At 45.0% G+C, this 20,443-nt stretch overlaps 2 protein-coding genes across 5 annotated transcripts in view; both read left to right on the top strand.

Annotated features, from left to right (window-relative positions):
* The first annotated feature begins 209 nt into the window (after positions 1-209).
* Positions 210-5,696, top strand: LOC112221253 (UPF0461 protein C5orf24 homolog). Of its 3 annotated transcripts, XM_024383411.2 has the most exons (4): positions 210-477; positions 1,310-1,396; positions 1,654-1,701; positions 3,714-5,696. In XM_024383411.2, exons 1-4 carry the CDS (start codon positions 445-447, stop codon positions 4,416-4,418), a joined length of 873 nt encoding a protein of 290 aa, XP_024239179.1. In that variant the 5' UTR covers positions 210-444; the 3' UTR covers positions 4,419-5,696. The 3 variants fall into 3 exon arrangements, with proteins under 3 accessions (XP_024239179.1, XP_024239180.1, XP_024239181.1); XM_024383412.2 differs by lacking the exon at positions 1,654-1,701; XM_024383413.2 differs by lacking the exons at positions 210-477; positions 1,310-1,396; positions 1,654-1,701 and adding an exon at positions 3,055-3,310.
* Positions 5,697-6,273: 577 nt separating this feature from the next.
* Positions 6,274-20,443, top strand: part of LOC112221254 (histone-lysine N-methyltransferase, H3 lysine-36 specific) — a 32,453-nt gene continuing 18,283 nt past the window's right edge. The window contains exons 1-11 of one of the 2 annotated variants that reach the window (XM_042303423.1): positions 6,274-6,378; positions 8,247-9,151; positions 9,567-9,708; positions 10,928-11,100; positions 11,370-13,404; positions 13,502-14,080; positions 17,927-18,081; positions 18,170-18,364; positions 18,466-18,588; positions 18,783-18,906; positions 19,291-19,491. In XM_042303423.1, the coding sequence (XP_042159357.1) occupies positions 8,264-9,151; positions 9,567-9,708; positions 10,928-11,100; positions 11,370-13,404; positions 13,502-14,080; positions 17,927-18,081; positions 18,170-18,364; positions 18,466-18,588; positions 18,783-18,906; positions 19,291-19,491 (4,615 nt within the window). In that variant the 5' untranslated portion in view covers positions 6,274-6,378; positions 8,247-8,263. Of the gene's footprint in view, positions 6,379-6,903; positions 7,604-8,246; positions 9,152-9,566; positions 9,709-10,927; positions 11,101-11,369; positions 13,405-13,501; positions 14,081-17,926; positions 18,082-18,169; positions 18,365-18,465; positions 18,589-18,782; positions 18,907-19,290; positions 19,492-20,443 lie in introns of those variants that run through there. The other variant, XM_024383414.2, reaches the window with a different exon arrangement.

Here is a 20,443-nt window from a genome sequence, read left to right on the forward strand (position 1 = left end):
CATCCATCACAATAAATACCATGAATATTGTGGATAATAGTGTGAATGGGTATACTGCTATTCAAATGCATATGCAGGTTATCAAGCTGAAATAAATGGTATAAAAAATATGTATATAATAATTCACAGTGAATAAATACAACGGACTGGCAGGATGCAAAAAGCAACTATCCAGAATTTAAAGCGGCTCCTAATGTTTAAGACACACGCATGCGCATTGAGGTTCACCCTAAATCAGCAGTATGAGAGAATGGTCCATGCAATCGTGATTCCTCTCCTCGTCCCAACTCCGAGGTTACTCCATTGAATTTGAAATTTAAAATGGTTAAGGTACGATTTGAGGTTATGGTTAAGGTTAGGGAACTGTAGTAGGGGTTAAGGTTAGGGTTTAGGGTTTAGGGTAGCCTCGTCCCAAGGTACCCGGGTAGCACTACCCAGGATAAAATGGCAGCACCTTTGAGGCAAGGAGGACAGCAGGTAAGACATTCAATATTTAACGTTTATTTTCTGTTGTAAAATAACATATAGTTAACTGAACCTCTTCACCTAAACCCTAGCTACATCGTCACTTTGAAATCGGTACAGCTCGCGTCCACGAGGACTTGTGTTTTGACCAGTCATTAGATTTGACAGACCTGTCTGATACCATAACAGTAACAAAACTAGTTGAATTAATGATCAAGCTTGATACAATGTAGCAACCAGTGTTAGGGAAGCTACTCTGAAAATGTACTTTACTAAGCTGCTGGAATAAGTTAAGTTACACTAAAGTTACCCATAAGAAAAATATAGTTTACTAATATATACATATTAAATAGTTTATAAGTTACTTTGAAAATGTATTTCACTACATCCAAACTACTTCGTGAAAAATTATCATATCTAAAATGTAATTGACTACAAATTGCAAGAATATTATCACTCAAAAGTCAGATGTTAAAACAGAAAGTGTAATTCAGCCTATTAAACACAAAAACGATGTTTCAAGCTAGAATTGGGAAGGTCTGATGCCGAAAACACCACTACATGGCAAACAAAATATGAACTACTGAAAACAGTACTAATATTTGAATTTAGTTAAACTACCACCAAGATACTGCAAAATGTAAGGAAATGACTCGTTGAACTATTTGTAGTTCACTACTCCCCAACACTGGTAACAACCAACACAGCTACACTTAATGGGTTTCTACTCCTAGTTTCTCAGTCAAATGTCATTTACATGTTTTATATTTACAGGGCTTGATCATTTGCAGATGAGTGATTTGCATGTATTTGACATTTTCCTAATCCTGTGTCTCTTTCCCAGCCTCTGGATGCTGCTAACCTCAAAGACCTGAGAGTTGCTCTGAATGGCTTCTTGGCTAAAGGAGAGCCGCTCAAGCTGGAGACTAAGGTAGGAACTAGGAACTCCCAGAGGAGGCTACTGAAAAGCTAATACTAAATTGACATAACACCAAGCCACAGTGGATGAAAGAATAATAGAATCACAGTCCACCTACAGAATCAGAAACGTTGACATTTTAAGGGTTACATTACTTGTTACTCCTGACTAAAATCCTCACCATAAAGTCTGTGAAATATAGTGATTATGAGCTGGTTTGTACATACTGCTTCAAGTCTGAATGTCTTCTCTGTTCTCTCTCTACCCAGTCTGACCCCCTCCATCTTGGGTGGAATGACAGTCAGCGTCAGGGACAAGTATGTGGACATGTTTACCAAGATACAGAAACAGACCAAGATCATTAGGGAGCCCTAATAATTGGCACAGGTTGTGTCCCAAATTACACCATACTCCCCTACAGTATGTAGAGCTATTAAGGGCTACGAGACCAGGCTGAGGGAATAGGGTGCCATTTGGGGGTATTTTTTAAATATTTTTAATTGTTTTGCTCAATCAACTGGACCTAAGTCCTGTGAACTCAATAGGGAATGAATGACTAGTGGAACAATGTTACTGGGAAATGCCTTGCCTATGTGTATTATTGCTTCCCAGCTTCAAGCTTAACAGTACAAAGTATTACAGTAAATGTAGTCTTTCTGTTGTCATGTTTGTTTTGATTTGTTAGGATCCTCATTAGTCGACGCTGATGGCGACAGCTAGTCTTACTGGGGTCCGACACATAACAAATAATACATTACAGACAAAACACTTACACTACATGTTCATGTTTTTAAATGTATCTATCAGTTCCACATACATGTCAGTTCATACACACAACATGTAGCTCATATTAAATATGATGTATTATAAAAAAACACTGTATTTCTCTGTTTTTTTGGTGTTTATTTGTAGCCAGAGCGAAGCTAGTTGAGCGAGCGAGGCTAGTTGATTTGTAGCCTTGTAAATAGTGAGTCTAGTTGATTTGCGGATGCAGTCAAATAAATGTGTATAGAAAATATTTGTTTACAGTTTCACAGAGGCAAACTACTGTTTGACAATCAGACAGTGAAGAACTAGCGATGAGACTAAAATGTGAATATGTATGAAACTACACAAAAACTGATGTGAGTTCTGTAATTTAGATTGCTTTCCCACTAACGTCAGGTCAAATGTAGTTATATTACACGGTTTAGTAGTTCAAGCTAGTTTTTTTTATCCTGTACTTAATGTTTGTCATTGTTATACTACCAGCTACTGAAAGTACAGTATTGATAAACCTCTGTTTATAAAGGTTCGCACTAGTTACCACAGCCGCAAAGTCAAATTACCTATATCGTAAAATGTTAATATAAGGTTACGGTTAGACATAAGGTTAGCAGTGTGGTTAATGTTAGGTTTAATGTTAAGGTTTAAAATCACATTTTAAGACGAGACGTAGAAATAGGCGGGGTTTATGACTGGCTGTCACTAGTGACGACCGTTTCTAAAACTGTTTCAAAACTGTTACCTCATTTCCTGGACACAATGTCCACAATTTCAAAACAAAGATTACAAATAAAATACATAATATCCTATATTCTTGATCGAAATATGTCTGGATTACATGCCATGTTTTTATTATAGTAAATGTCTTTATAGGGCTGCTAGGTTTCCTTAAAGTCTGGCGCGCCTGCGCTTAGAGCCCCTCCTATTTTATAAAAGAAAGAAACCAGAGGAAAATGGCTGCCTTTCTCACTTAAAACCTCTGTCCTTAGAAGAAGAAATAAATATCAAATACCCGGCGCATAATGTCATCCAGGATCAAGTTAATATCCATGGAATATAAAGGCGTAGAATACATGCGTTTTTAGGATGTTATGGAGGTCAAGAACGGAAAATCGGTTTCATATTTAACCCTTTGCATGCTATGATCCGCCTACAAATGAGGTTTGTGGTTTTTTAATGTTCTCAAAATGTACTCGCAAATGCAGCAGTTTTATTCGTGGTATTTCGTTGTAGTTTGTAGTAGCGCCCATTGCCCCATTTATACGGCTGTTGTATTATTGGGTTGTAAACGCATAATACCGAGACACTACGTTGCGTATTGTATTAACACCGCCGATATGGTTTTGCAACAATAGCCTGTTCTAATTAATAATGTTGGACAAGATGTTTGCACATAGAATAGATACTTTATAACATATGCATTACATAGTGATGTGCATCACCAACTTGGGTTCTTATTGTGTGTGTGTGTGTGTGTGTTTATGTGCATGCTCGTAAGTTTGTGTCACACATACCAATTCAATGACTCTAAACCTGCTTCCCTTTCATTTGTACCCCTCAACAGAAAATGATGCACCAAGTCACTGGCAGCAGCAATGACTATTGCATGAGTGGCCTTGCAGAGGAATGTCAACACCCAACCAGCCACTTTGACTTATGTAGCTCGCAATCCAACAAATTCTACCCTTCGCCTCCACCCCCTACTCTACAGCTGCCCCACCCAAACCTGCACAAGCCCATGCCCTGTCAAATGCAACAAGAGACCCAGAATGAGTTCCACCCTCAGACAGTGAGGATCCGAGGGCCCAGTGAGGCTCCAACTGGGACAGAGAGCTCCAAGAAAAAGAAAGGAGGCGTCGTCAAGTCCGGCCGTAGAGGGAGACCCTCGGGGACCACGAAGTCAGCCGGTTACCGGACAAGCACTGGGCGTCCGTTGGGGACCACGAAAGCTGCTGGGTTCAAGACCAGTCCCGGCAGGCCTCTGGGTACTACCAAAGCGGCAGGCTACAAGGTTAGCCCTGGCAGGCCTCCTGGTAGCATCAAGACTCTGGCTCGGCTCAAGAAACTGGAGTACGGGAGCTGTGATGGTACCAAGAAACTAGGCTTCAGTAACTGCGTCGGCGGAGCCAAGAAACTGGACTATGCCAGCTGTGATGGTACCAAGAAATTGGACTATGCCAGCTTCGAAGTGGCACCTTTCCCTTACAACCTGATGCAGAAACGAGGCTTGCGTGAGCCTACTGGCAAAGTGGAGGAACCTAACGAGTAGTTATGCCTGCGTCTCGTATCTATTGCCTGGAAATCATATTTGAGTGCTTGTGTTAAGGGTGTTGACGAGCAGGGACTCATGTAGCCAAAATATTGGTTTACTTTTGGACATGTCTGGCACTGGTTACTAACGAATGGCTCCTCCTCTCTTCATTGCACTCTGCTGATATTGTCACCATGTAATCTGTCCCTATCCAAAGACTGAAATCGCTCTCTTTTTTTCAATAAGTTTGTTATCTTATTTTACAGAAATTGCATGATAAAGCATATAAAAAATAAAATCAATATACTTTAGCTAAACAGGAATGAGAAATAGCCTACTATTCATCATAATCTAGTCAAATGCTCGCTGTCTGGAGAAGGGTTGATGTGTTGTTTAAATGTTTAAATATCTGACTTCCATTCATCTGTTTATTTTATGCTCTGATATAATGTGCTTTTATCATTAGTAGTTTGCTTGTCCTCCTGATGTTTTCCACATTGAAAATGCATCTGAGTAGAAAACAACACAAAACACACTAGCAAAACATGAATCTTAGTAGGAAACAACACAAAACACACTAGCAAAACATGAATCTTAGTAGGAAACAACACAAAACACACTAGCAAAACATGAATCTTAGTAGGAAACAACACAAAACACACTAGCAAAACATGAATCTTAGTAGGAAACAACACAAAACACACTAGCAAAACATGAATGTTAAGCACCTCCCAGAGTGCGTGTGGCAGTGTTTGTGTCTTTTAGTGTTGTATGGTATAACATATTTTTTATTTGTGTTTATACATAGCATATTTATACACAGGATTTCATGCAATATAACATTGTTACAACATGTTTTTTGAAATTGTGCTTGAACTTTTGGGCCTCCCGAGTGGCACAGCGGTCTAAGGCACTCCACCGCAGTGCTAGAGGCGTCACTTCAGACCCGAGTTCGATCCCGGGCTGTATCACAACCGGCCGTGATTGGGAGTCCCATAGGGTGGTGCACAATTGGCCCAGCGTCGTCCAAGTTAGGGGAGATTTTGGCCGGGGTAGGCCGTCATTGTAAATAAGAATTTGTTCTTAACGGACTTGCCTAGGTAAATAAAGATAATAAAATTAAACTGACACGAACACAGTGCATCTGAAAACCTCTCATAATACTTATTTGACGACAAAGGAATTGTTATTTCTAACTCTTTGTGAATATGAATGGTTTTGTCTTCTCAATGTACTGTATTATTCTTTGTTCTCACAAGTTAACTATCAATTGATTAAAGCAAACCCAGAATGGTGTTGAGTAGGAACTATCATTTTAACCAACGGAGAAAATGCTTTATGGTGGGTTATGTGTACCGATAAGATAGTTTTCTGTATGTATGACCAAAAATTAAAGTGAAATGGTCATTCTTAAATGATATTGTCTTGACTGTCACTAATATTTTAATAGTGTAGTGTATAAACAACAGTGTAGATCATTTCCATTTGTAAAGTGCAGACAAACATCTGTATCTTATCATATCATGGGGTCCAGGTCCCCCTATGAGCCAGTGGACTCCACCTTTATAAAACACTGATTGCATGTCCAACCTCTCTAAAATAAATATAAGAAATACTGTTTTAATCCTGATATTCGCATCCTAGAATATTTTTTTCTAAGAAGATTTACGTCCATAAACGTGGGTATCGTGTTTTACATAGGCCTAGAATTACATATGGCCTGTGTTGTGAATCTCATGGAACTGAGAAACCAATATTGAATGAGGAAAAAAAAGAACAACAGCTTTAAATATAATTTAAACATAAAAACATTGGGCCACTTCGAGAGAAAAAAAAATCTAAACTAATTTTCTTATTTTTGTCCTCTGACATTGAATGTTCATTCTCTTCGCCCTACGTTCTGAGTGACGGCCTCATAAAGCTACAAAACTACAGATTGGTCATCAATGAAGAGCAGCCGAGGCAAATATCCTATCAGGTAATATGATTAATTAGAATTGGCTATAAAATAATGTCTGTAGCCTATTTGACAACTGTCATTTCGATGTACCAGTGATGGGTATTGTGCGAAGCGAGTTTATTACAGTGGCAGTAGGGCACGACTGCAAGTATGGCGAGCCTTTTGTGTGGCCACTATGCAAGGCGTATTCTTCTCTTTATTAATTAAAGGCTGCTGTCATTGTTATTTCTTAATGCGAACTTATTGCAGGATACGCGGAAAAAAACCGATAAGTATTTAGCCGAATTAACAATATTATATTGCACCTCATTGACATGGTGTCCAGGGGTCCGACTTTAGTTAGGGCTTTGCCCCACACCATTGACATGTGTATTGCTGCGGACATGGCCTATTTTCTCTGCTGTCAGGCAATATGGCGCATAGTCTATTTTAAAACTTTGACTAGGCCGCATCCGCTTGCGCTGTTTTCCAGTCGACCACATTCGAACTATTGATCCGTGTTCGTTGTGGTCACAGAATCATCACTCTCTCCAACCTCTGCTATCCAAAATGGAGGAAGCAAGTTACGCCTTTGTTGGGATAAGGAAACCAATGGCGCAATGGTTTATCAATGTGACATACCTTCCACTCACATAACCCCATATTAAATAGTCTTTATCTAGCCAAGGGTTTCGTATATGTTGACTAAAACACACGAGGGGATATAGTAGCCTACATCTGGATTCGTCCGTGTGACTGTAGACCAGTGTTCTCTAGTGACTGAGGACTGATAGGTTGAGAGAGTGCCCGGGCCCGATGTGCTGTGATCCGCGGCTTCGCAGACGGGGGGGTTGGGTGGCTGTGCGGATTGGTTGCTCAGCTCTGCTCGCCAACACAGCCAGTCCGTCTAGCACGGTTTGTTGTAACATAACTGGAGGGGCATTTCGACAGCCCGCAAAACAACCATGTAGTAAAAATGATAGTGTAATTGCTAGGGACTAAGGTGGTGTACGCTACACTGACTTTTTATGCACTAAAATGGAAGGTTACATTTTTCTTTGGTCTATTGGTGACTGTTTTGGAAAGGCCGCCGCTGGTGAGATAGGACAGGAGGTGAAGGGGAGAGAATGAGAGCTGTTGGTCTTTCTTGGCCTAGTGCTGCTGCTACTGCTGGGATCCGCTTTCACAAATCGAAAAAAACACACGCTTCATGCCCCAATCTGAAAGACCCGCAGTTGGTGTTATTGTGACCGACCTCCAAATGGTAAGATTATTGCGTTTTTTAAAACAGACGATGTTTTTAAACGTTTTGCACCGTCCTTTTGTGAGTTAGAATGGATGCTTCCTATGTCGGTTTATAGGCTCTGTGTAGGCTACTTGTGTGAGCCATTCTGTATGATGGCTTTGACTGTATTGACTCCCCTACAGACAGTCAGGTTGGCAGCGCGATCAATGTTGCACAGATCTATCATTTCAGTATTTGCGATCGTTCTATTTTGATATTAAAAAAACAGAACGAGTAGATATGATTTTATTGTGAACGGGGCAGAGCACACCGGTCGCTCGCTGGGTTTTCCTGATCTTTTTGTCTTCTCTGCTGCCACTACGGACGGCCTTCAGAGGGGAAGCCATGCAAATGTCGTATTATTACGTGTAGGCTATGCGGTAGTCTTTCTTTATGTTATTGTCGCGTGGAATGTGAGTTGTTATTTACACACAGACAGTATGGTTTATTTATATGCTTGTGTTTTTTAACAATTGTTTTGTAACATTGTAGCTATTTCAAACAGTGCATGAGTCTGAACCATATGAATTGACCACACTGTAAGCTGGATAGGAAAAACCTGGTTGTTTGCTAGAAGGTTTACCTCAACCACCCTAACCTGCATTTTCTTTTACAATGACAGGAAGGAGCCATGACAACATGAATTCTTCATACAGACGGGCTGTTCGGGGCGGCTCAGCTTCAGCCACATCTTATAGCTCAGGCCAGCCAGAGCTGAGGCCCCCCAATCGCCTCTCAGTTTCCACCACTTCGTATAGAAACCAGTGCAACAGCAGCGCCAAGCGTGGCTCAACAGACCAACCTTCGACGGCCATGCAACTGTCAACCTCTGCCCTCAAACAGGCACCTAGCTACGGGTATAACCAGGCAGAGAGGGAGAGGCCCCACTGCTACAGTCCTCTGCTGAGGCTCCAGGATCTCTCCACTATGGTACACAGACCTGGGTCTGATCTGGGACCCGGGACCCAGCCCAAGGACCTCCATGCCAGGAACCATTTGCACTCTCACAGCCCAGTGGGAGGCTCAAGTTTTGGGGCTCCCCTGGTCCGACTGCCCCCCTCTACTGGTAACGAAGAGACAGAACCCTGCGAGGATTCCATGCGGGATCAGAACGGTTTCTCTCCTGTTAGTTCTGATAGTTTGGAACGCTGCTCTCCCATCCCCAATGGATACCTGCATTTCGAGTCCACCTTGTTTGACAGTGGGGACAGGGAGGATGAGGAGGATGATTTGGTACCTTTTCAACAACACTCTTCTAAGTCCCCCAGAGACAGAACGGTCACAGACTCTAACACCACCTCTGGTTCAGGGGTAGGCCATAACAGCACATACAAACCCTCTGTTCTCAACCTGATGTCTAAGAGTCTATCTGAACTGGACCCTACTCTGAGCCCCAGTGCCCTGCCTGACATGTCCATGGGGGATGGCTGGAGTATGGACCAGGACTCTGACAGTGACAGTGACAGTGCGATGACAGGAGACACACATGACAATGGTCTCATCTCACCTGTTGGAACCAATTCTAATGTGAGTTCCCTCTCTTACTGATAATCATAATAATAACAATAACAATAATAATAACCCTTGGGGCAGATGCATCCTGGGTAGCTCTAAAAGATATCTGATCTTATCTGACATTATCTCCAGTTCTGTAAATACTGTGTAATCTCCTGGAACAGTATTTGTCAAGAAGATATTTAGATTTTTTTTAAAATTTTGCGTACACTATATGCTGATCAACCATATAGGCTAGTTTTATATTAAGCAAAATAATATTGATTTGATAACAGTATTTCTTTCACATTTGAATTTGAGATGCAAAAAATAATTTTTGAATAACATATAGTAAGATACAAGAAATCCCTTTTACCATTAGAGTTTTGAACTGTCAAAGGGATGATCCTATATGTGTAATAAGTCCTTTGTTTATTTTTTTGTTCAGTCCAACAGCCCAAAGAAGAAGCCCCTCCCAGCAGTGCAGTACTTGGAGGGAGATCTGGTCTGGGCCAAGTTCAACCGCCGCCCCTGGTGGCCCTGTAGAGTTACCATAGATCCTCTGGAGGGGATACACACACGCATGAAAGGTGGGAAGTTGTATTATTGGTTTTGGATCTAAACGTATCACAGGATGGGTGTATTCTTATGTCAGGGCATGAAGCATTAATTATAGTGGGAAGGAAGGGAAGCTCTCCTCTGGGTTCCTTTGGGGAAGAAAGGGAAGCTCTCCTCTGGGTTCCTTTGGGGAAGAAAGGGAAGCTCTCCTCTGGGTTCCTTTGGGGAAGAAAGGGAAGCTCTCCTCTGGGTTCCTTTGGGGAAGAAAGGGAAGCTCTCCTCTGGGTTCTGTGGGGAAGGAAGTGAAGCTCTCCTCTGGGTTCCTTGGGGGAAGAAAGGGAAGCTCTCCTCTGGGTTCCTTTGGGGAAGAAAGGGAAGCTCTCCTCTGGGTTCCTTGGGGGAAGAAAGGGAAGCTCTCCTCTGGGTTCCTTGGGGAAGAAAGGGAAGCTCTCCTCTGGGTTCCTTGGGGGAAGAAAGGGAAGCTCTCCTCTGGGTTCCTTTGGGGAAGAAAGGGAAGCTCTCCTCTGGGTTCCTTTGGGGAAGAAAGGGAAGCTCTCCTCTGGGTTCCTTGGGGGAAGAAAGGGAAGCTCTCCTCTGGGTTCCTTGGGGAAGGAAGGGAAGCTCTCCTCTGGGTTCTGTGGGGAAGAAAGTGAAGCTCTCTTCTTGGTTCTGTAGGGGAAGGAAGTGAAGCTCTCTTCTTGGTTCTGTGGGGGAAGGAAGGGAAACTCTCCTCTGGGTTCTGTGGGGAAGGAAGGGAAGCTCCTCTGGGTTCTGCGGGGGAAGGAAGTGAAGCTCTCCTCTGGGTTCTGTGGGGAAGGAAGTGAAGCTCTCCTCTGGGTTCTGTGGGGAAGGAAGTGAAGCTCTCCTCTGGGTTCTGTGGGGGAAGGAAGTGAAGCTCTCCTCTGGGTTCTGTGGGGGAAGGAAGTGAAGCTCTCCTCTGGGTTCTGTGGGGGAAGGAAGTGAAGCTCTCCTCTGGGTTCTGTGGGGGATATAACAGCTAGAGAGAAGAAATAACCACCTGGATCTAAAATGTGTTGTCCACAATCACTCCAAAGTTGACATAGTTTGTGGTATATAAGGGCAAATAGTATGGGGGCATCCTCTGACAGTTATCTATAAACTACTTCAACTCAATGTACCAGCTCAGTTTGTCTTTGTGTAATGACAAGCATTTAAACGCTTTTGAGTTTCTCCTATAACATTTTGTATCAGTGTTAAAACAAGTTGTCTTTGTGTTTTCTGTTGTTCCAGTCCCCAGTCGTCGCCCTTGTCGTATGTATTATGTGGAGACTGTGGCGGAGATGGCAGACCATGCCTGGGTACCTGGGAAAGTGACTTACCCCTTCACAGGAGGAGAGCAGTTCACAGATCTGCCTGTCCTGAGACGGAGAGGGAAACAGAGGGAAAAGGACTACAAATACACAGTAACTGACCACAGACTGTCAACTCCTGTTGCTTTTAATTTAGCTCACATTGTGTGTTGCTGTTAGTAGAGATATGTTTAAAGTCACAAATCACCTTTGTCGTTGTAAAGGTGCAGAATAGTTTCATTGCGTGTCTCACAAAACATATCTGGAAGATTAAACTCATACTATCTATTCCACAAAGACAACAACTCCATATAGTTTAGAAATAAGGACATCTTTGACAGTTGGCCACTTTTGTCCAGATGTTTGTCATCTCTCCCCTGTAGATACCCAAGCGTCTGTTGGAGTCGTGGAAAGTCAGTGTGCTGGAAGCTGAGTTTCTCCTACCTGACCTGCTGAAGAATACTGCTGTCTCTTCTTCCATGGCCTTTAACGGTGAAGAGCGGGTGTCCTCCCCACTGCCTGATGAAAAAACATCCGAGGCCCCCTCTTGTTCCTCCTTTAACCTCACTGCACCCCCCTCCCTCAGCCCTCCCCCCAACAGAAACAAACATCCCCCTGCTGCCGACCTGGCCGTAGCGAACGACAATAGCAGCAAAAAGAAACCCTGCCAGAAGAAGAAGAAGAAGAGGAAGGGTTTGGCGGAGATCTTTGGTCATATAGCTGCAAGTCCCACAGAGTCAATAAGCATCCTAGACTTGGCCAACCAAATGCCTGCTGCCGCAGCTGATCCACTGAAAGAAGAAGATCCCAAGGACTCTCCATACGCAGACCTGGATTCTGTACCAACCATTGTGCGTCCCAAACGGTCTGAGAAACCTGCTAAAGAAGACCCAGAGAAACCGTCTGAACCCTCACAAGAGGAGGCAGAGAAAGGGGGCAAGAAGGAGCGGGCTACTCCTCCTGAAAAGACCAAAGACAGGCATGTGGTCATGGTGGTTCCTAGGCATATAGTTCCTATATCCTCATCTCCAAGCATTTTAGCAAACAAATCTCTTTTAAATTACAGAACTACAAAAAACACAAATGTTTTACAGTCAAAACAGAAGTTGGGCAGCTCTTCTGAACTGACAAATAAAAATGATCATGATAAGCAGTCTCTGCATCTCCCTGCCAGCAGACGTCTGATGACCAGGGCCCTGAAAGCAGAGAAGGAGACGGAACTCAAAGAGGCTCTGCTGGCCTCAAGCCAAAACTTGAGAGACGATAGGCTTAATGTGCATTCTTCTGAGGATGATGATGATGTGAGCGATAACGTTCAGATCAGAACAGAGTCGTCTACTAGCAGGGATTCTTCACCAGACAAAGCCAGATCCTCTGCTAGTCACAGCTCTCCTAAAAACCAGCCCGAGTCTGATTGGATGCACCTCCACAACGGATCATGGAAAAACTCTGAAGATGTGATTCCAGGGTCCAGTAAGCCTGTCATACCGTCTATTAAGTTCAAGGAAGAGAACATTGTCTCAGACATATCGTCCTGTTCTTCCCCCACCTCCTCTCTCTCTCCCATGGACACTTTCCAGGATGTCAAGGAGCTGTCATTCAAATCCTTAGTGAAGGAGGAGAGAGACTCTGGGGACTCTAACACTAACTTTAAACCTGAGCCTAATTACAAGTTCAGTACTTTCCTGATGCTCCTGAAGGACATGCATGATACCAGGGAGAAAGAGGGCAAGCCCCTGACCATGCCTCCCTTGCCAGACCTCATCAAGGAAGAACCCATGGTAATACCCACCGCCCAACCACCAGACAACCCCCTTAACGCTGCTGCTGGCGGGGACTGGACACCAACGGGGACCAAAATCCAAAACGGCCAGCATGCGAGCTCGCCAACAACCAAGAGAACACCGGCCAAACCCAAGTCTAAAAATAAACCCATCATAAAAAACGAAACGTACAAACTTGAAGGGAAAACGGTGCTGGCTCAGATGGTGGCGAACGCGGTAGAGAAGCAGCAGCGGAGGAAGCCGAGGCCTCCAGCCAAACTCCGGGCCACCATCGCTGGTCTCTCTCCCGAGATGGCCGACCTAGCCTGGGGGAGAGAGTTTGTCTCTGGGCACGCTGACCTGGCTGAGCCTGGCCTCGGCCCTCCTCTTCCTCCTGTCCCCTCCGCTGCTGACTCCTCATCCTACCTCGACAAGTGCCCGGGTACCAAAGTGGCCCCTAAGAAGCGCTGGCAGACGTTTGCGCAGCAGGGGCCGGTGAAGCCAGGGAAGGATCCAGGGGACCTGGGTGGGGTGGCCTCACCGCAGGGGCCTGTGGAGGTGAATGGGATCTCCAGAGATGGCCAGGGAGGGACACCAGACTGCACCAGGTCCCATGATCTGAACCTGGGGATGGAGAAGCAAGATGACACATCAGGTAAGCCATGGCTTTCAGGACCAGCAGTGTTTTATGTCAACAGTTAGCTTTTTATTTTTAGAGATTGATTTGGTTGATTGATTATTTGTTCCCTCAGCACATTCTGAAAACAAACGGCTGAGGAAACCCAGCAAAAGACTGCTGGAATCTACAGAGGAGGAACAATTCTTCTCCCCGAAGAAAAAACTAAAGAAACCTCTGGAATCTTCCAAAACTCCTCTGAGCCCTCCCACAGTTCCAGGCCCAGCCCTGCTAACATCCACCTCTACCCCCAGCCCCACCCCCACCCCTACCTCTGGGGAGCCAGCCAGCCCCACCCCTGGCCCTACCTCTGGGGAGCCAGCCAGCCCCACCCCTGGCCCTACCTCTGGGGAGCCAGCCAGCCCCACCCCTGGCCCTACCTCTGGGGAGCCAGCCAGCCCCACCACTGGCCCTACCTCTGGGGAGCCAGCGATCACCACCCTTGGATCTACCTCTGGAGAGCCAACCATCACAACCCCTGACCCTAACTCTGGAGAGCTAGCCAGCACCAAGGCCCTAGCAGGGCTGAAACAGAGTCTGTCTCAAGATGTCCTCCACCGTGTTATAAAATCATTATCCAAACAATCCTCAGCAGTGACCTCTTTCTCTACTGAATCAACATCATCACATGTGACAAACCCTCCTCTGCCCTCTGGTAAGCAACATCTCCAAAAACGTCTCTAATACGGCAATTCTGTCTTATGTAATACAAGAGGCACAAATATTCTATTGGGAAAGTAGTTCCATAGGGAGAGTAGTTCCATTGGGAGAGTAGTTCCATTGGGAGAGTAGTTCCATTGGTGAGAGTAGTTCCATTGGTGAGAGTAGTTCCATTGGTGAGAGTAGTTCCATTGGTGAGAGTAGTTCCATAGGGAGAGTAGTTCCATTGGTGAGAGTAGTTCCATTGGTGAGAGTAGTTCCATTGGTGAGAGTAGTTCCATTGGTGAGAGTAGTTCCATTGGTGAGAGTAGTTCCATAGGGAGAGTAGTTCCATAGGTGAGAGTAGTTCCATTGGTGAGAGTAGTTCCATTGGTGAGAGTAGTTCCATTGGTGAGAGTAGTTCCATTGGTGAGAGTAGTTCCATTGGTGAGAGTAGTTCCATAGGGAGAGTAGTTCCATTGGTGAGAGTAGTTCCATAGGGAGAGTAGTTCCATTGGTGAGAGTAGTTGCATAGGGAGAGTAAATCAAATCAAATTTATTTATATAGCCCTTCATACATCAGCTGATATCTCAAAGTGCTGTACAGAGACCCAGCCTAAAACCCCAAACAGCAAGCAATGCAGGTGTAGAAGCACGGTGGCTAGGAAAAACTCCCTAGAAAGGCCAAAACCTAGGAAGAAACCTAGAGAGGAACCAGGCTATGTGGGGTGGCCAGTCCTCTTCTGGCTGTGCCGGGTGGAGATTATAACAGAACATGGCCAAGATGTTCAAATGTTCATAAATGACTAGCATGGTCCAATAATAATAAGGCAGAACAGTTGAAACTGGAGCGGCGGCACGGCCAGGTGGACTGGGGACAGCAAGGAGTTATCATGTCAGGTAGTCCTGAGGCATGGTCCTAGGGCTCAGGTCCTCTGAGAGAGAGAAAGAAAGAGAGAATTAGAGAGAGCACACTTAAATTCACACAGGACACTGAATAGGACAGGAGAAGTACTCCAGATATAACAAACTGACCCTAGCCCCCCGACACATAAACTACTGCAGAATAAATACTGGAGGCTGAGACAGGAGGGGTCAGGAGACACTGTGGCCCCATCCGAGGACACCCCCGGACAGGGCCAAACAGGAAGGATATAACCCCACCCACTTTGCCAAAACACAGCCCCCACACCACTAGAGGGATATCTTCAACCACCAACTTACCATCCTGAGACAAGGCTGAGTATAGCCCACAAAGATCTCCGCCACGGCACAACCCAAGGGGGGGGGGGGCAGACTACACTCAATCATATGACCCACTGAAGAGATGAGTCTTCAGTAAAGACTAAAAGGTTGAGACAGAGTTTGCGTCTCTGACATGGGTAGGCAGACCGTTCCATAAAAATGGAGCTCTATAGGAGAAAGCCCTGCCTCCAGCTGTTTGCTTAGAAATTCTAGGGACAATTAGGAGATCTGCGTCTTGTGACCGTAGCGTACGTATAGGTACGTACGGCAGGACCAAATCAGAGAGATAGGTAGGAGCAAGCCCATGTAATTCTTTGTAGGTTAGCAGTAAAACCTTGAAATCAGCCCTTGCTTTGACAGGAAGCCAGTGTAGGGAGCACTGGAGTAATATGATCACATTTTTTGGGTTCTAGTCAGGATTCTAGCAGCCGTATTTGGCACTAACTGAAGTTTATTTAGTGCTTTATCCGGGTAGCCGGAAAGTGGTTCCATAAGAAGAGTAGTTCCATAGGGAGAGTAGTTCCATAGGGAAAGTAGTACCATTGGTGAGAGTAGTTCCATTGGTGAGAGTAGTTCCATAGGGAAAGTAGTACCATTGGTGAGAGTAGTTCCATTGGTGAGAGTAGTTCCATTGGTGAGAGTAGTTCCATTGGTGAGAGTAGTTCCATTGGTGAGAGTAGTTCCATTGGGAGAGTAGTTCCATTGGGAGAGTAGTTCCATTGGGAGAGTAGTTCCATTGGGAGAGTAGTTCCATTGGGAGAGTAGTTCCATTGGTGAGAGTAGTTCCATTGGAGAGAGTAGTTCCATAGGGAGAGTAGTTCCATTGGTGAGAGTAGTTCCATAGGGAGAGTAGTTCCATTGGTGAGAGTAGTTCCATAGGGAAAGTAGTACCATTGGTGAGAGTAGTTCCATTGGTGAGAGTAGTTCCATTGGTGAGAGTAGTTCCATTGGTGAGAGTAGTTCCATTGGTGAGAGTAGTTCCATTGGTGAGAGTAGTTCCATTGGTGAGAGTAGTTCCATTGGGAGAGTAGTTCCATTGGGAGAGTAGTTCCATTGGGAGAGTAGTTCCATTGGGAGAGTAGTTCCATTGGTGAGAGTAGTTCCATTGGAGAGAGTAGTTCCATAGGGAGAGTAGTTCCATTGGTGAGAGTAGTTCCATAGGGAGAGTAGTTCCATTGGTGAGAGTAGTTCCATAGGGAGAGTAGTTCCATAGGGAGAGTAGTTCCATTGGTGAGAGTAGTTCCATAGGGAGAGTAGTTCCATAGGGAGAGTAGTTCCATTGGGAGAGTAGTTCCATTTGTAGTTCCATAGGGAGAGTAGTTCCATAGGGAGAGTAGTTCCATTGGGAGAGTAGTTCCATAGGGAGAGTAGTTCCATTGGGAGAGTAGTTCCATTGGGAGAGTAGTTCCATTGGGAGAGTAGTTCCATTGGGAGAGTAGTTCCATTGGGAGAGTAGTTCCATTGGGAGAGTAGTTCCATTGGAGAGAGTAGTTCCATTGGGAGAGTAGTTCCATTGGGAGAGTAGTTCCATTGGTGAGAGTAGTTCCATTGGGAGAGTAGTTCCATTGGGAGAGTAGTTCCATTGGGAGAGTAGTTCCATTGGTAGTTCCATAGGGAGTAGTTCCATAGGGAGAGTAGTTCCATTGGGAGAGTAGTTCCATTGGTGAGAGTAGTTCCATAGGGAGAGTAGTTCCATTGGGAGAGTAGTTCCATTGGTGAGAGTAGTTCCATTGGGAGAGTAGTTCCATTGGGAGAGTAGTTCCATTGGTGAGAGTAGTTCCATTGGGAGAGTAGTTCCATTGGTGAGAGTAGTTCCATTGGTGAGAGTAGTTCCATAGGGAGAGTAGTTCCATTGGGAGAGTAGTTCCATTGGGAGAGTAGTTCCATTGGTGAGAGTAGTTCCATTGGTGAGAGTAGTTCCATTGGGAGAGTAGTTCCATTGGTGAGAGTAGTTCCATTGGTGAGAGTAGTTCCATAGGGAGAGTAGTTCCATTGGGAGAGTAGTTCCATTGGTGAGAGTAGTTCCATTGGTGAGAGTAGTTCCATTGGGAGAGTAGTTCCATTGGGAGAGTAGTTCCATTGGTGAGAGTAGTTCCATTGGTGAGAGTAGTTCCATTGGGAGAGTAGTTCCATTGGTGAGAGTAGTTCCATTGGGAGAGTAGTTCCATTGGGGAGAGTAGTTCCATTGGGAGAGTAGTTCCATTGGTGAGAGTAGTTCCATTGGTGAGAGTAGTTCCATTGGGGAGAGTAGTTCCATTGGTGAGAGTAGTTCCATTGGTGAGAGTAGTTCCATTGGTGAGAGTAGTTCCATTGGTGAGAGTAGTTCCATAGGGAGAGTAGTTCCATTGGTGAGAGTAGTTCCATTGGTGAGAGTAGTTCCATTGGTGAGAGTAGTTCCATTGGTGAGAGTAGTTCCATTGGTGAGAGTAGTTCCATTGGTGAGAGTAGTTCCATTGGTGAGAGTAGTTCCATAGGGAGAGTAGTTCCATAGGGAGAGTACTGTTTGTTCTGTAGGGAAAGTAGATATTTTGGTAAAGCAGTTATGATAATGAAAACAAATCCTCATATTTTCATATACCGTAGATTTGTGGTATTTAAATGTCTGTTCATTCCCCAGCCCCAGTATCCCTGGAGAGGAAGAGGCCAAGGAAGCCATCTCACAAGGTCCTGGAATGCACCATAGAAGAAGTGTCACTCAGTCCTCCAAGGAAGAAGGAGTTGAAGAAGCAGAGTGGACAGACAGAGGAGAAGACAGAAGTCGGGGACACTCAGGTAAGGCTGAATGAACTAATCAACAGCCATATTAACACAACTATACTGCTACAGTACCACTCTGAAACGGATCTCATTTCTATGACAGGTTAAGTCTGTGAAGAAAGAAGTGCCTGTATCCAGTGTGACAACTCCAGAGAGCATGGATTCTCTGCAGGGCTCCTCTCCTGCCCGGCCCTCTAGCCCTACGGTGCTCCTCACCCCCAAGGAAGAGACCGAGAAGATCAGTCCTGGGGTGGGAGGAGAGGGCCACACCAACGGAGAGAGATCACCCAAACCTGAGGTATAGTTGTACCAGTACTGTAAAACAGGATCCTAAGCCCCCACACCTTAACCAATATGCGGTGTAATAACTTATGTAATAAAACCTCTCCTCTCCTCCAGGTGTTCTCTCCTGGTCTGAATGACAGTTTCTCCCTACCCGGTGAAGGGTCCCTGGTCTCCAGCACTAAGAAGAACACAGCAGAGAAAGGAGGAGCTGCGTCCATGAAGGAGAATGTCTGTCAGGTAGGTCAACCAACAACATGCCACAACCTTTCTATTTTGTGGAGGCAGAAACAGTCAAAGAAGCTCTATAACCTTGATTTCCAGGCTTTCATCACATTAGTTTTGAAATAGACGTTTCCCAATAGCCGAGTGATGAATGAGATTTGAGAGTATCGTAAACACAAAATATCTGTGTGTGTGTGTGTGTCTTGCAGGTGTGTGAGAGGACAGGTGAGCTGCTGCTGTGTGAGGGCCAGTGCTGTGGGGCGTTCCACCTGCAGTGTATCAGCCTATCAGAAGCCCCCAGAGGGAAGTTTATCTGTAGTGAATGCACTATAGGTGAGTCTCTACCTATACACCTGTCTGTACATTTACATTTGAGTCATATAGCAGACGCTCTTATCCAAGCAATTAGGGTTGAATGCCTTGCTCAAGGGCACAGATGTTTCACCTAGTCAGCTCTGGATTCGAACCAGCAACCTTTCGGTTGCTATGCTACCTGGCACCATACAGGAGCCATATACACCTGGTGCAGCCTCGCCTATACACACATTCACCTTGACTTAACACTGTGTTACTGAGTTCTTATACCTGTACAGTGATACGGCCATGCTCATAGACCATATCTCTGCATCTGACAGAGGTATTCTGTATCTACACCCACAATGTATGTAAGCTGCTTTGGTGTATCACAAAGCTCAGAGTGTATCCTTTCCATTGCAGGGATCCACACGTGCTTTGTGTGTAAGAAGTCTGGCGACGGTGTGAAGAGGTGCATGGTGCCTGTATGTGGGAAGTTCTACCACAACGAGTGTATCCTGAAACACACACCCACCCAGCCCCAGAATAAAGGGGTTCGCTGCTCCCTCCACGTCTGTCTGTCCTGCCACATCACCAACCCCCTCAACTCCTGCACTTCTAAAAGTAGGTTCCAGTTCCACTCTGCTTTGATAGAACCAGAGGGGTAAAGTAGAATTCATTTCTTCCTGGTACGAAACCTTCTATTTGTGCATGCGCTCACCAACATTTGTGCACTAATAACTCAATAGGATCTCTGTGGGTCTCGTCGTAAAGATTTGTCATTTAACGTTTATAATGTATGACCTTTTATTGTGGTATAAACACACCCAGTCATGATGTTTTCATCTGATTGTCAAGAGGTGAAAGAAGCACACACCTATTTAGGTGCAGACTAGCGGAGTGGAACACTTCAAAGATAAAGGAGAGCCGCACACTCTAGGAGCAACAAATATTTTATGTTGAACGTTTTCGACAAGCTGTCTTCATCAGGGTTCATCTGATTGTCAAACTATCATTTCAAAGGTCTCCTTTATTAGGCTGCCCGTTCATCCTCTCTGCTGCCCGTTCATCCTCTCTGCTGCCCGTTCATCCTCTCTGCTGCCCGTTCATCCTCTCTGCTGCCCGTTCATCCTCTCTGCTGCCCGTTCATCCTCTCTGCTGCCCGTTCATCCTCTCGGCTGCCCGTTCATCCTCTCGGCTGCCCGTTCATCCTCTCGGCTGCCCGTTCATCCTCTCGGCTGCCCGTTCATCCTCTCGGCTGCCCGTTCATCCTCTCTGCTGCCCGTTCATCCTCTCTGCTGCCCGTTCATCCTCTCGGCTGCCCGTTCAGTATTTCCAGCCTCCAAACAGTGAAGAATATTACACCAAAAAGGGTAATGACATTTGACGATTGTCATTAGGCCAGATTTTATGCGTCCCCTGCTGTCCGAGCGTGTCGCTGTATCAGCAAATTATTTCTGCCTTAACAAAATGTCAGTGTTCTCGTCGAACCACGTTGCGTTTTTGCAGCGGAGGCTAAACCACCTGTTTTTCAAGTCCATTCGCTAATTGTTCATGCCTCTGACATATAATAATG

The sequence above is a fragment of the Oncorhynchus tshawytscha genome, linkage group LG21 (assembly GCF_018296145.1).
Source record: "Oncorhynchus tshawytscha isolate Ot180627B linkage group LG21, Otsh_v2.0, whole genome shotgun sequence".
Classification (NCBI taxonomy): Eukaryota; Metazoa; Chordata; class Actinopteri; order Salmoniformes; family Salmonidae; genus Oncorhynchus; species Oncorhynchus tshawytscha.